At 44.9% G+C, this 15,307-nt stretch overlaps 1 protein-coding gene across 2 annotated transcripts in view; it reads right to left on the bottom strand.

Moving 5' to 3' along the window:
* LOC306924540 (ubiquitin-conjugating enzyme E2 2-like) overlaps nt 1-15,018 on the bottom strand; it is a 30,835-nt gene extending 15,817 nt beyond the window's left edge. Inside the window, exons 1-7 of one of the 2 annotated variants that reach the window (XM_079503093.1) lie at nt 14,873-15,018; nt 12,551-12,689; nt 7,432-7,556; nt 7,130-7,275; nt 6,604-6,706; nt 6,127-6,263; nt 5,336-6,042 (exon numbers count right to left, since the gene is read on the bottom strand). In XM_079503093.1, coding sequence (XP_079359219.1) covers nt 5,925-6,042; nt 6,127-6,263; nt 6,604-6,706; nt 7,130-7,275; nt 7,432-7,556; nt 12,551-12,563 — 642 coding nt within the window. In that variant the 5' untranslated portion in view covers nt 12,564-12,689; nt 14,873-15,018 and the 3' untranslated portion in view covers nt 5,336-5,924. Of the gene's footprint in view, nt 1-5,335; nt 6,043-6,126; nt 6,264-6,603; nt 6,707-7,129; nt 7,276-7,431; nt 7,557-12,550; nt 12,690-14,046; nt 14,700-14,872 lie in introns of those variants that run through there. The other variant, XM_079503092.1, reaches the window with a different exon arrangement.
* Nucleotides 15,019-15,307: the final 289 nt, after the last annotated feature.

Raw genomic sequence — 15,307 nt, 5'->3', positions numbered from 1 at the left:
TGCACCAATACGTCTGAGATCACATGAAGGCGTACGTTTCATTGACCCCGTCAGAGTACCTGGAGTAGCAGATGTCTTTGAAAGAGCATTTGTTGTCCAGAGAATCCAAGGTAAATGCAACTCTTACACATGGCTAACACTGTTAATGAGACAATGTAGAAAGCCTTCATGTGTTGGCCAAAATGTTCAGTATTGCACATCTGCAACGTAATCAAAAAGGTCAACCAAAGAACAAGATTCCAAGACTCACTGGTTAACAAAAACACCTTGAAGACCCTAACAGGAGCCATCGTACAAGGTTTCTTCGACTACGCTTGCACCTCCTGGTACCACAGCAGTGACAGCACCTCTAAGGCCCTTAAAACAAGGCTCCAGACTTCCCAAAACAAACTGGTCAGGCTACTACTTGGCCTCACTCCCCGAACCCACCTCACCCCTGCCCACTTTGACAGACTGGAATGGCTTAGGGTTGACGACAGAGTACAGCACCTTGCAATGGGTCTGGTCCACAAGATTCGCTACACCACCAAGATACCCATGTACCTGTCTAAATACTTCCTTAATGTCAACAAAGTCCACACCCACAACACCAGAGGGAGTTCAACAAGCCATGTGCAACCCAGATTTCGCTCCTATGCCAACAAAATGTGGAACGCCCTACCAACAGTCCAGGGCCGGTCCTGAGCAATCTTTTTTTTTTGTGGAGGCACTGGGGGGGACAGTGGGGACACTGTGGAGGCACTGGGGGTCCATTGGGGAGGCACTATGGGGACACTGGGGAGGCTCTGAGGCACTGGCGGGACACTGGCACTGGGGAGACACTGGGGAGGCACTGGGGGGGCACTGGGGGGACACTGGGCAGACAGAGTTGGGACAGAGCACCCCGCCCCCCCCCCCCCATGGCGCTGCTTCGTCAGCCTGTAGGAAGAACCGGGCCTGCAACAGTCATTAAGACATGCAAATCCCTTGACTCCTTCAAAACTGCTCTCAAAGGGCACCTACGGACGGCTGCAATTCGAAACCGGCCCCCGTAAAATCTGAATCCCCCACCCACACCTGTTCCCCCTCACTGTATATGTTTCTTTTCCCTTTTTACCTCCTATGATGATTTCCTTTTGACTATAGTTGTGTATATTCGTACGTCTCTAAATGTTTTGATGAATTGAAAATGGTGGGCCCTATTGTAAACAAGTGTAATGCTTTATGGTGTCGTCCACTCACTGTTAACAGTTTTTGTATTGAGTTGTACTTGAAATGTACTGTAATTCTGCAAACTGTTAATAAATCAATCAATCAATCAAAAGCTACCACATTTACAACTTAGATTTCTGTTTACTGCAGTAAAGTACACAAGCTGTAATTTCTGAAAATCATAATAAGAGATGTTGGTTATTTTGTCACAAAAGTCATATTGACATTTTTAATTTAGTGTAGGCCTATGTACTGTACAAATTCACTAGCCTTGGATCAAGAATGTTTTCTAGATTTATTTTAAAAATGAATTTAGTGTAGGCCTATGTACTGTACAAATTCACTAGCCTTGGATCAAGAATGTTTTCTAGATTTATTTTAAAAATTAATTTAGTGTAGGCCTATGTACTGTACAAATTCACTAGCCTTGGATCAAGAATGTTTTCTAAATTTATTTTAAAAATTGAAAATGGAGGACACAATGGAAACACGCTAGTGCTTTCTTTCTTTAATCCTCCTTTAATATCAGAGCTTGTATTGAAGTGTAATCTACTGTGCTTATTCTACAAACTGTTCAAGTTTTCAATCAGTCTTGTTGATCCAAGGCTACAAATTCACATGCATTTTGTACATAATTATCCAATAATCTTACCCATGTTGTCTAAATCTTCATCAGATACACCATCAATGAAATCTCGTTCATCTTTCACACCGAACTGAATGAATTGGTTGTAGTAAGACTCCAGTCTGTGACTTTCTAGTACGTTGTACATTATGGACCTGGACCTGGTAGCCATCTGAAGAAAAGGTAAACAATTATGTTACCCGAGTCCTTGCAGTGTAGCCCCTAAGCCCCGCCGCCATGCAGTGAAGGCTTGCGTATAATAACCTTTATCAACTTTAATGATACAGTACGTGTTACAGAAATGCCCATGAATGAATGCAACTGTGATCAAGAAATGTAACTAACCTTGCACGGCTACCATGCACCACCAACACCATACAGACCACGACCTGCAATTTGCTCACAATCACATCGGATTACAGTTCACTTTCTGCCTCCAACTTTTTAGGTAAAGGGGCGTGGCTTACTGGGGGGGGGGGGGGGATCATGTGCATTTCAGGAACATTTTGGAAGTAAATGGTCACATCGATTCATTGTCATCTGTAGAAGTCCTAAATTGTAGTCAATTATGGAATAATAGCCTTACAATTTAATATTACACAAGATTCTGGGAGGGGGATGGAATGTGGCAAAGTGCAAAAAGGACTTAAAAGGATCATGGCTGCAGCAGCAAATTAAGTCAATTAACAAACTCCTCCCCATACAAATGTGTTCATTTCTTCACTGCAGGGTCCATTACCAGATTACCTAACCTGACTCCGCCAGATGGGGCAGCAGAGAGTACACTGGGTTCCCCCCTCCTGCTCCCATCTGGGAACTCTCAGGCAGACTTGATGCCCGGCCACAAAACGCCTGGCCAATCAGCAGCAGCTAGAGGCGGGATCAAGGCAGCAGGCTACCATGAATATGTAAGATTATTATTATCTAAGAAATGTATTTCATTAATTAATTTAATAAAATCATAGCTTAAGCTGTCTTGCTATAGGCTATTTTATACAGTTATCATTCATTAGGACAATCATTGAGTCCAGCTGGCTGCAAGTATTCCAGGACAATGAAACTGTGTTGAGAGAAGGGCAGCGGTGGCCTAAGGGTTAGAGGAGCGCCCTTGTTGCCGGAAGGTTGCCGGTTCGATTCCCCGGACGGGCAGGAAAAATCTGGGTGGGGAAGTGATTGTCATCACTCACCCAACACCGCTGAAGTGCCCTTGAGCAAGGCACTGAACCCCCAACTGCTCCTCCTGGAGCTGCTTAGTGGCCAACAGTATAAGACTGTGGTTGTACTGGTCAGCTCCCAGGTTTTAATTTGTGTGTTTCTATGTGCAGGGCGTTGCTGAAAATGAGCACCTGTGCTCAGCTACTTCCCTGGGTAAAAAAAAAGAAAAAAATAAGGGACTTAGAGACCCCACCACTGTAGGCCATCTGCGAGGAAGAATATACAGTATATAATTTTTAATTTCATAAACACTATCATCTGTCCAGTGCAACCCCAGATGTGTGGGCGCGCGCCGGTTTTGCGGGTGGTCTTTTTGTGGGGTCCGTCCCTTGTGCCATAACTTCCATTTCATGTCCTTGGACAGTAAAATAAGCAATACGTACTAATCTCATTAGTCTGAAACTAAAACTGACTGATGGCAGCCAGCACATTAAAAGTATAATTATGATAGTGGAATAAGATTATCATTACTTGAAGGACCAATGGCCCTTATTGGCCCCCCACATACGCTCTTGGCCCCCCACATAAGCCCTTATTGGTCCCCCACATAAGCTCTTATATATTGCCCCCCCACATAAGCCCTTATTGGTCCCCCACATAAGCTCTTATATATTGGCCCCCCACACAAGCCCTTATTGGCCCCCCACATAAGCCCTTATTGGCCCCCCACATAAGCTCTCATTGGCCCCCCACACAAGCCCTTATTGGCCCCCCATATAAGCCCTTGTTGGCCACACGTCCCCCCCCCACATACCCTTATGTCGACTGAAAAATAAATCTTGTTTTCTTTGAGGGAAAGGGCACTTTGATGCAAAAGGGCAGGGGCTGAAGTCCCCCGAGCCCCCCCCCCCCCCCCCTTTCTGCACGTGCCTGGCATACACTCTCCCACATTTGATGCGTCCTCCGCAAACAGATGAGTTTTTGAATGGTGCTAGCCACTCCTAGGCTTCGTACAGACATATCAGACGAACATGCTCTGTGCTGTCCGTGTTTCATGGCCGCCTCAATGCTTTTCCAATGGAAGTCACGTGGTTTGACCAAACAGTTGTGTGTGATGGGGGGGAGGGGGGGGGCAATCAAACACAAGTGTTTGGTCAAACCATGTGACTTCCATTGGAAAAGCATTGGGGCGGCCATGAAACACAGGCAGAGCAAAGCACAGTTGTTCTTTATGTGTGTACGAAGCCCTATACGCAGCCATTACATTACATTACAGTCATTTAGCAGACGCTTTTATCCAAAGCGACTTACAATAAGTGTATTCAACATAGGTAGGGAACAAAAACTACTAATCACCAGAAGTTTTTAGTGCATTTTCTGCAAAAACAAGCAACCAAGAGTATACCTAGCGCTAAGGTAAAAGTGCAATATATCAGCTACCTATTTCCTTAACCAGATGAGACAAAATAGCTAAATCAAATGAGCATGAGCTAAAACAATTAAGTGTATCGACTAAACAAGATCCAATAAACAATACAACAATAGAAAACAAGCGTTCGTACAACTAGTTAACAACAAGTAGGTCAGGCAGAGAGGAAGGGTAGTGTTTCCTGAAGAGGTGGGTTTTCAACCTGCGGCGAAATATGGGCAGTGACTCTGCTGTCCTAACATCAGTGGGGAGTTCATTCCACCACTGTGGGGCCAGAACAGAAAAGAGTCGTGACCGTGTGGATCGGCCAGAAGGACCCTTGAGTGACGAGGCAATCAGTCGCCCCGAGGTGGCAGACCGAAGTGGTCGGGCAGGGGTGTAGGCATCGACCATAGCCCGGAGATAGGAAGGAGCTGTTCCTTTCACTGCCCTATAGGCTAACACCAGGGTTTTGAACTGGATGCCATGTGTTTTGAGCCATGTGTCCCTATACTTCCCTGTGTCCGAGCACAAACAGCTGAAACACCTCGCTATTACCACTGGAAAAACAAATCAACAATCAATAATGTGCACACATTATAGGACACACCGTAAGTTATGCTTGGGACACACGACACACCGGTTGCATGGATGTACAGATGGACAGAGAAAGACAGATCGGTCTTTGGGTAATATACGGATATGTATGGGTAAATAAATAGTCAACTCTATGACACCAAGGGAATTGTATCCTGGGAACTACAAGGTCTTCACAAATCACAATTTAGTTAAAGCATAAAGCCAGGGAACCTGCTTACACAATGTAAATCCCCAGCCAGTTTCATGGGTGTAGGCCTACTGAAGCATATCAACTTTATTTCATACACCGATCACAATGAAACATTAAAATAGGATGGATCCAAGAGCTTAGATTGTTTTTATATTTTAATAGGGACTGGAAAATCACAGGTTGAAGTAGACATAAAATGCAATATTGCCACATCCATCATAAACATAATACCTTTATGATGCCCTTTTGAATAGAATAGTGAATTAGGCAGACTATTTCAACAGGAAAGATAAACATCCAAACCTCTTAAACATCGAATTAAAGATCAAGTACCAAATTGTTTGAGCAATTATTACAAGAGTCACAAAACCCAAGATCTCTTCAGTGCGCACTGACGTCATTGATCATACATTTTGGCATGTTTAGTGTTGCCTTTTAAAGAAATTTAAAGTACATTGAAAAAGAAAAAAAACTAAATTCAAACATGCATGACATGATTGTTTGTGTGCAGCTCGCCACATCATGTACATCAAGTTCAGTGCAAAAGGCAGTAATGGCAGAAAATGTTATAGTGTAAAGTAAAGTTTCACTTGTGATGTGATGGGATGAAAAAGAACCCCTAACTGGTAATGAAGAACTTAACTGAAATAGAAATCCCTCACATCATGATGGAACAAGTGTTAATGTGTTAATGTGAGGTTACCCACCAACACTGTCCAGTGTTTGGCCTATACCCTCAGATCCACCTTCTCCTTCTACACCCAGGTTCCAATTTGATCGGTACGGAGCTCCTTCGCCATTTTCCTCATGGCGTGGTTTGTTTTAAGGTCAGATTTTGTGAGAGGACGGCCTTTGGGATCCTGATTTACATGCCTGGAAAAACAATGTTCAATAAATTAGAATACAAGACAATTCCGCCAGCGAGACATTTCTTGGGGGTGGGGGGGGAGACCTTACGTTTTGAGGTATTCCTCAATGGCCTTTCGTTCGTATACATCTCCAAATTTTGTTTTCACAGGGTCCCTAAACATCTTCTTGGTCAGTGGACAGATCAGATGTTGGGGTGGAGCATCCAGAGTTGGACCCACCAGTTTCTATAGGACAGAATGAAAATAATTTAGTTAAGTTTAGTAGGTAAGTTGTCCAATGATCTACAACAAGTCCATATCATAATTTCACTAAAAGGAATAAGTTTAAAAGGCAGGTGGCTTGCACACATCCAGTTCCTGGCTGGTGCCGGACCAAGGCAAGTACAATGAAAAGAAGAGAGTCCGCACACAGGATTGCTCCAATTGTGTTCTTTTATTGAAACACCATAGTTAAGACACAACGTTTCGACCGCAGGCGGCCTTCATCAGGTGATGACCTGATGAAGGCCGCCTGCGGTCATGTGTGCGGACTCTCTTCTTTTCACTAAAAGGAATAACTCATCACCTTCTCCACATCATCAATTGAGGTCCCGGCATTTTTTTCTGTATTCTCCTTGGCTGCTTGATTGTATCTATCAGGGCTGGTCAAGAAGTCCTCCGCCAAAATGCTTCCAAAGGGAAAGATACATACGGTATTCATTTTAAACACATGATTAAATCAATATACAGTTACCAACATAACGTATAAAAAGCATGCATTGGCCTGGGCCGCGGTCGTCGGTCGAGCAGTCCAGGCACCTAGGCTGGATTGACGGCATGTCGCGGGTTCGAGTCCCGATCCCGACGACCGTTGCCACATGTCTTCCCCCATCTCTCTCCCCCTTTAAGTCAAAATACTGTAAAATCTCTCAATAAAGGCAAAAACCGAAAAAATATCTTTAAAAAAAAGCATGCATTTCCTTGACACATTTAAATTGCCTATTTATGCCTTATGAAAAGCACTGTCTGTCAATTGACTTTGTGTATGAAAGGTGCTAAATAAACATACATTGGCCATGATTACATTTGGAAATCAAAGTCTTAAAAACAACCTGTCCAGGGGGTCTTCAGGCTCAGGGATGATGAGCAGTCCATACATGGCATCCAGGATTTCTCTCATGGTGATTTGGGCGTTGTAGTTACGGTCAAATATATTGTGGCAGATTCGGCCCACGCTGTTGATGTTGCAGTGATGTATCTTTGCTTATGTTAAGAAAACATTTTTTGAATTGCTATGAGTTCTGATACATTGTTTTCAATAGTATAAACTTAGGATCAAACAAATGTATGCATCACAGTATATCAATATTAATGGTCATTCATGTCTGTAAGTGGTGTGTAATAATGAGGATACACGTGTGACGAAGCGGACCAGAGGAGGTTTCACAGGATAGTCAGGACCAAACTGGCAGTAGAGCTCAAAGACTCCTTTCTCATACGGCGTGTCAGGAGGACCTTCCATGGCCAGCTTCCAGAAGGCTGAAAGGTTTAAAAGGAGCAGGATTGCATGCTGAATACTTAATTTTAGTTTCAAATCACTTTTGAATATCCCTATGGAGTGCTAGGACTATATAGACTATTGACTAGAGCACAAACAACTACCAATATTGATTGGAAAACTGATAAAGTCCTGCATAGATTATTCAAGGGTTAGTCAAATAAGTAGGCATGTGTCAACTCATAAACCAACTAAATGGAAAATGCGACACTCCAAAATAAAAGATGGAAAATGCAAGACTGGCTCAGATGCAATTTCTCATATTTATTTGCGAACGCTGACGTGTTTCGGCAGAGCCTTCTTCAGAGCAGACTACAAGTAGTAGGCATGGATACCGGAGAACTCGCCAGTTTACCAAGTCGCCACGGCGAAAATTCTTCATCAATGTCTTCATCGTTATGCTAACATGCTGTCTTCATCAGTGTAGTATGTCAAATTCACAGATGTTATAGTTCATTTCGAAAGTGATCAAATTATTTTGTGCAATTAAATGGTCAGCTAGATGATGATAAAAAGGTGAGTATGTGAATACCAATGATAAGTAGGCCTACCATTTCAGGAATTGTTTACTAATGAATTACATTGTTTCGGTACTTTGGTGTTTAAACTTTTAGCATTCCTACTTTCTCTCTAAACAACTATCCTCTCTCTCTCTCTCAATTCAATGCAATTTAAATGAAGGTGAAGTAAAACTAAAATGCACTAAATCGTGGCGAGTTGGTAAACTGGCGAGTTCTCCGGATACCGTAGGCATGCATCGTTTGTGCTGGGATCCTTCCAACTTGACTGCACCTACATGCCACTTGGGACTTGGGGGAATCCTTACCAGGTGTTCAAACCAAGCAGATTTCTCTGTAATAATGGAGGAGGAGGGGCATATTAATAACTCTATCCTCCTCCTGGATAACCAAGTTCCTCATCCTTTGACAGAGGGTGAGCTTGACCACTGCCACTCGTATTGGCAATGATATACTTTTGGTCAATACTGTTATGGGCTGGCTGCGTTTCTGTTTTTTTTCCTTTTCCCTATATGGTCTGGCATGGGCGTGTGACTGGCTTCCTGGGCTGTGACGTGCTATCTACTTCCTGTGGAACTGCACACCTTGGGGTCATCTCCTCATCAAGCCCAGCTGATAAAAACCCTGGCTCTTCACGCCAGCCCTTGCCAAATTATCAAATAAAAGGCAAAAAAAGATATCTTAAAAAAAAGAAAATACCTTGACCTCAAAATCACAGGTGTAGGTCGGAAAGCTTAGTTCCTTACATCTTGCAAGACTAGCTCCGTATGCACGCGTGCACACACACACACACACACACACACACACACACACACACACACACACACACACACACACACACACACACACACACACACACACACACACACACACACACACACACACACACACACACACACACACACACACACACAGAAAAGAAAACAATATGATACATGTTAAAGCACATTAACATGTTTTTGTTTTTGAATGAAGTGAAATCACTGAATATACCTTTAACCAAAGTAAAAGTGCTAAACTGTTTAGTTTTTTTTGTAGCAGATTTAAATGTGTTTTTTACCATTACTTATACCAACACTTATACATGGCAGATACACTATATGCTGAGCATGATTTCTCCACTACACCGAGTGGCGCGCTACGAGCTTGTAGATGTGCTATTTAAAACCTTTGCTTCTGTAGAACGCCACAACGGTAAGGCCTTCCGGTCTGATTTACGGATATGTTATAGAGCTCCACGAGACGCACGCGTGGAACTGTAGTACGTCCTCGGGCGACCTTTCTAGTCGACATGGCGCGCGCGAACGTTCCACTACACCGAGTGGCGCGCTACGAGCTTGTAGATCTGCTATTTAAAACCTTTGCTTCTGTAGAACGCCACAACGGTAAGGCCTTCCGGTCTGATTTACGGATATGTTATAGAGCTCCACGAGACGCACGCGTGGGACTGTAGTACGTCCTCGGGCGACCTTTCTAGTCGGCATGGCGCGCGCGAACGTTCCACTACACCGAGTGGCGCGCTACGAGCTTGTAGATCTGCTATTTAAAACCTTTGCTTCTGTAGAACGCCACAACGGTAAGGCCTTCCGGTCTGATTTACGGATATGTTATAGAGCTCCACGAGACGCACGCGTGGAACTGTAGTACGTCCTCGGGCGACCTTTCTAGTCGACATGGCGCGTGCGAACGTTCCACTACACCGAGTGGCGCGCTACGAGCTTGTAGATGTGCTATTTAAAACCTTTGCTTCTGTAGAACGCCACAACGGTAAGGCCTTCCGGTCTGATTTACGGATATGTTATAGAGCTCCACGAGACGCACGCGTGGAACTGTAGTACGTCCTCGGGCGACCTTTCTAGTCGACATGGCGCGCGCGAACGTTCCACTACACCGAGTGGCGCGCTACGAGCTTGTAGATCTGCTATTTAAAACCTTTGCTTCTGTAGAACGCCACAACGGTAAGGCCTTCCGGTCTGATTTACGGATATGTTATAGAGCTCCACGAGACGCACGCGTGGGACTGTAGTACGTCCTCGGGCGACCTTTCTAGTCGGCATGGCGCGCGCGAACGTTCCACTACACCGAGTGGCGCGCTACGAGCTTGTAGATCTGCTATTTAAAACCTTTGCTTCTGTAGAACGCCACAACGGTAAGGCCTTCCGGTCTGATTTACGGATATGTTATAGAGCTCCACGAGACGCACGCGTGGAACTGTAGTACGTCCTCGGGCGACCTTTCTAGTCGACATGGCGCGCGCGAACGTTCCACTACACCGAGTGGCGCGCTACGAGCTTGTAGATCTGCTATTTAAAACCTTTGCTTCTGTAGAACGCCACAACGGTAAGGCCTTCCGGTCTGATTTACGGATATGTTATAGAGCTCCACGAGACGCACGCGTGGGACTGTAGTACGTCCTCGGGCGACCTTTCTAGTCGGCATGGCGCGCGCGAACGTTCCACTACACCGAGTGGCGCGCTACGAGCTTGTAGATCTGCTATTTAAAACCTTTGCTTCTGTAGAACGCCACAACGGTAAGGCCTTCCGGTCTGATTTACGGATATGTTATAGAGCTCCACGAGACGCACGCGTGGAACTGTAGTACGTCCTCGGGCGACCTTTCTAGTCGACATGGCGCGTGCGAACGTTCCACTACACCGAGTGGCGCGCTACGAGCTTGTAGATGTGCTATTTAAAACCTTTGCTTCTGTAGAACGCCACAACGGTAAGGCCTTCCGGTCTGATTTACGGATATGTTATAGAGCTCCACGAGACGCACGCGTGGAACTGTAGTACGTCCTCGGGCGACCTTTCTAGTCGACATGGCGCGCGCGAACGTTCCACTACACCGAGTGGCGCGCTACGAGCTTGTAGATCTGCTATTTAAAACCTTTGCTTCTGTAGAACGCCACAACGGTAAGGCCTTCCGGTCTGATTTACGGATATGTTATAGAGCTCCACGAGACGCACGCGTGGGACTGTAGTACGTCCTCGGGCGACCTTTCTAGTCGGCATGGCGCGCGCGAACGTTCCACTACACCGAGTGGCGCGCTACGAGCTTGTAGATCTGCTATTTAAAACCTTTGCTTCTGTAGAACGCCACAACGGTAAGGCCTTCCGGTCTGATTTACGGATATGTTATAGAGCTCCACGAGACGCACGCGTGGAACTGTAGTACGTCCTCGGGCGACCTTTCTAGTCGACATGGCGCGTGCGAACGTTCCACTACACCGAGTGGCGCGCTACGAGCTTGTAGATGTGCTATTTAAAACCTTTGCTTCTGTAGAACGCCACAACGGTAAGGCCTTCCGGTCTGATTTACGGATATGTTATAGAGCTCCACGAGACGCACGCGTGGAACTGTAGTACGTCCTCGGGCGACCTTTCTAGTCGACATGGCGTGCGCGAACGTTCCACTACACCGAGTGGCGCGCTACGAGCTTGTAGATCTGCTATTTAAAACCTTTGCTTCTGTAGAACGCCACAACGGTAAGGCCTTCCGGTCTGATTTACGGATATGTTATAGAGCTCCACGAGACGCACGCGTGGAACTGTAGTACGTCCTCGGGCGACCTTTCTAGTCGACATGGCGCGCGCGAACGTTCCACTACACCGAGTGGCGCGCTACGAGCTTGTAGATCTGCTATTTAAAACCTTTGCTTCTGTAGAACGCCACAACGGTAAGGCCTTCCGGTCTGATTTACGGATATGTTATAGAGCTCCACGAGACGCACGCGTGGAACTGTAGTACGTCCTCGGGCGACCTTTCTAGTCGACATGGCGTGCGCGAACGTTCCACTACACCGAGTGGCGCGCTACGAGCTTGTAGATCTGCTATTTAAAACCTTTGCTTCTGTAGAACGCCACAACGGTAAGGCCTTCCGGTCTGATTTACGGATATGTTATAGAGCTCCACGAGACGCACGCGTGGAACTGTAGTACGTCCTCGGGCGACCTTTCTAGTCGACATGGCGCGCGCGAACGTTCCACTACACCGAGTGGCGCGCTACGAGCTTGTAGATCTGCTATTTAAAACCTTTGCTTCTGTAGAACGCCACAACGGTAAGGCCTTCCGGTCTGATTTACGGATATGTTATAGAGCTCCACGAGACGCACGCGTGGAACTGTAGTACGTCCTCGGGCGACCTTTCTAGTCGACATGGCGCGCGCGAACGTTCCACTACACAGAGTGGCGCGCTACGAGCTTGTAGATGTGCTATTTAAAACCTTTGCTTCTGTAGAACGCCACAACGGTAAGGCCTTCCGGTCTGATTTTCATATGTTATAGAGCCCAGCAACACCGGCCGACACCTCCAAGGCTTCCTGGGTGATGGCGAGGAGGAGGGCTGCCACGTCACCTCACAGTCCAACTGTCTGTATGTACGCCTCTGCTGTGCCTGAGGGAGGCACGCGCGCACACACACACGCACGCGCACACACACGCACGCGCACACACTCACCTGCCCAGGCCATTGATGCCAGACGACCCTCGGGCCAGGCACTGCAGCCTCAGCCTCTCCACGGGATCTGAACTCACACACAGACGTCTCTTGGCGTCCAGCGCCATCTCTCGGTCGTGCCTCGACGTCCTGGCCATGGCTGAACACACAGAGCACATTAATATAATGTGTAACATTATAGTGGATGCAGTTAGCTTAATGCTAATTCCGATTAGCAAATGTGACCAGATGGACACTGATGATACTTTTGGAATAAGAACCAAGTTCATAGACTAAGACTACGCCACTCTCAATGGGTGAGAGACCCGTATTCAGTATTTACTCTTGTAACCAAAATCCCCGTGCAAAGTACTTTATAGACGGACAGAGGCTTTTCTGTGTACAATCACTAGATCAACTTTATTCACAATTTCACATAATACAGATAGCAAAACCTTCATAAATGTTGTATTTAAATTACTTGACCGGAGGGACAATATAGCACTTCTCATAAACACAGCAAACTGTTAAGATAATAAGATATAAATCACTGCAAACTGTTACGAGAATAAGATATACATCACTGCAACCATCATGGCACTGCGGCTTATGTTGCGCACACAAAACACTTGCTGACTGTTAGTCAAAAGGTAAAAGCACACTAGAAGTGGGGAAGGGGGGTAACAACGGTCATTCAGTAAAATATACAGTACAGGGGGTTTCTTTCAATAAGGTTATATAAAATACTGGAGGCACTGAAGAGCATGGAAACAATTAAAAACAAAGTAAAACTGAGGAAAAGAGCAATGGCTGTCTGCTGACCACTCTGTGTCACCAGTTCAGCCTGCAATATACAACAGAGCAATTAGACACCGAGCACCCATCATAAGTACTCATTATAATATAAACATATACTGGCAAGCCTATCTTCCTACCTCCTAGGCCCAAGGCACTTATACCCAGCAGGCAGGATTCAGGCTAGCCAGGTCTGGATCCGTTCTGACATTGTTCTACCATGAAATACCTCCTTCTATGATGAATTCCTGTTCTGTCTATAGAAGTGTCTATTTGTACGTCTCTAAATGTTTTGATGATTTGAACATGGTGGACCCTATTGGAAACAAGTGTAATGCTTAATTGGGTCGTCCACTCACAGTTAACAGCCTTTGTATTGAGTTTGTGCTTGAAATGTACTGTAATTCTGCAAACTGTTAATAAATTCTTCAATCAATCAATCAAAACAGAAACAATATTAATTCCCCATCATAATAAATATGTGAATTAAAAGTATGACATAAGGTGGTTGCATGCCACCATAATCCACATTGAAGTGTGAGACTCATACCCGTGTTCTGTTAAATAGTATGTGTGGACACTGGGTCCAAGTGTAGTCTGCCCTGTACAGCCTAGCCCCACAACAGCACCAACAGTTTCTAGAACAGCACCAACAGTTTCTACAACTCTAAATCATACTAAATGCAACAGACTACAATGTGTAAGCCTTTGTTGTAACATACCTTGGTAAATTGATTTACACGGACGCGACGGGTGCTGCTGGGCACTGACGCTACATGCACACGACAGAACGAGAACAAACGTGAGCTTCATTGATCTCACGGGTCTCAAGCTACCGCTCTGCTCTGGGCAGGCAGCTCCAGGTCCTAATGTCCCACCCGTCACACATAGTTAGCTTCTTATCCATGCTACAGTACTTATACCATATCACTCATTTAGTCCGTTTTTAGATCAATAATAAACATTACTGTATTCTGGTGACTGGTTTAGCACAATACAAACTCGGACTCATTACATAACATGCAAATCACACCACCACTCAATATAAAAATAAAACGTTGTCATATACTTTGTTTACATTCAGACCCATGGCTTTGTACAACTACTGGCCAAAGTTGAATAATACATGTTCATTCACCATAAAAGCCAAAATCGCGACAGAGTCAGCTATTCATTCATTACTAACTATTTCACAGACCTTGATGTGACTGTTAGCTGTGATAAAGTAAACAAAGTGATGATGAATGACACGACACGAAACACACACACGTAGGATGTAGCTCTTCTCACAACATTGACGACACAGGTCGGTTCTTTATAAACGGGCATTTATTGGGCATTCTTCTCATCCCTCTGCTGTTCCATGCCGTGAGAACTATGTTCACACAAAATAATAAACACATAAACAATCAACAAATTACGTCGCAATACATAATATTGATCAAACAAAGAAATACAAAACATGTAGAAATGCGCGATGCGCAGGTGAACGTGAACGTCAAAACACCACAATACAACACAACAAAGATAACTCTCAAATAATAATACCTCGTTGGCCGCTTGTTGTGTAAAGAGGTTCTTGATGCTTCTTGAGTTTCATACAGTCATTTGAATGTCCTTTTGACCGTGTTTAATAACTTTAAACAGTTCAAACACACTACTCTGCTGCGAGTGTGCTTCCTTGTGCAGACCAGAGTCTGAATGAGTGAGAGAAATGTTTGTACCACCTGTGTGCAATGCCAGGCAATCATGCATCAATCAGTCAATCAATCATGGTCCAGTGTTGCTACTGACAGACAGGGAACTTGGTTCTGCCTCAGAAAGTTATCATCACATCATGTTTACATTTTTAACCTCATATGAAATCAATTATGAACCACATATGTATTATTGTATCATGACATTATTATGAATTATGCTTTATGAACTTATGACCATGAATTGTTGTATTTTAGCTATTTTAGTCTTTTTAAAGTAAGCATT

This window comes from Electrona antarctica, assembly GCF_951216825.1.
Source record: "Electrona antarctica genome assembly, chromosome: 1".
NCBI lineage: Eukaryota > Metazoa > Chordata > Actinopteri > Myctophiformes > Myctophidae > Electrona > Electrona antarctica.
Note: the sequence above shows the minus strand (reverse complement) of the source record. Positions and strands in the feature narration are given on the sequence as shown.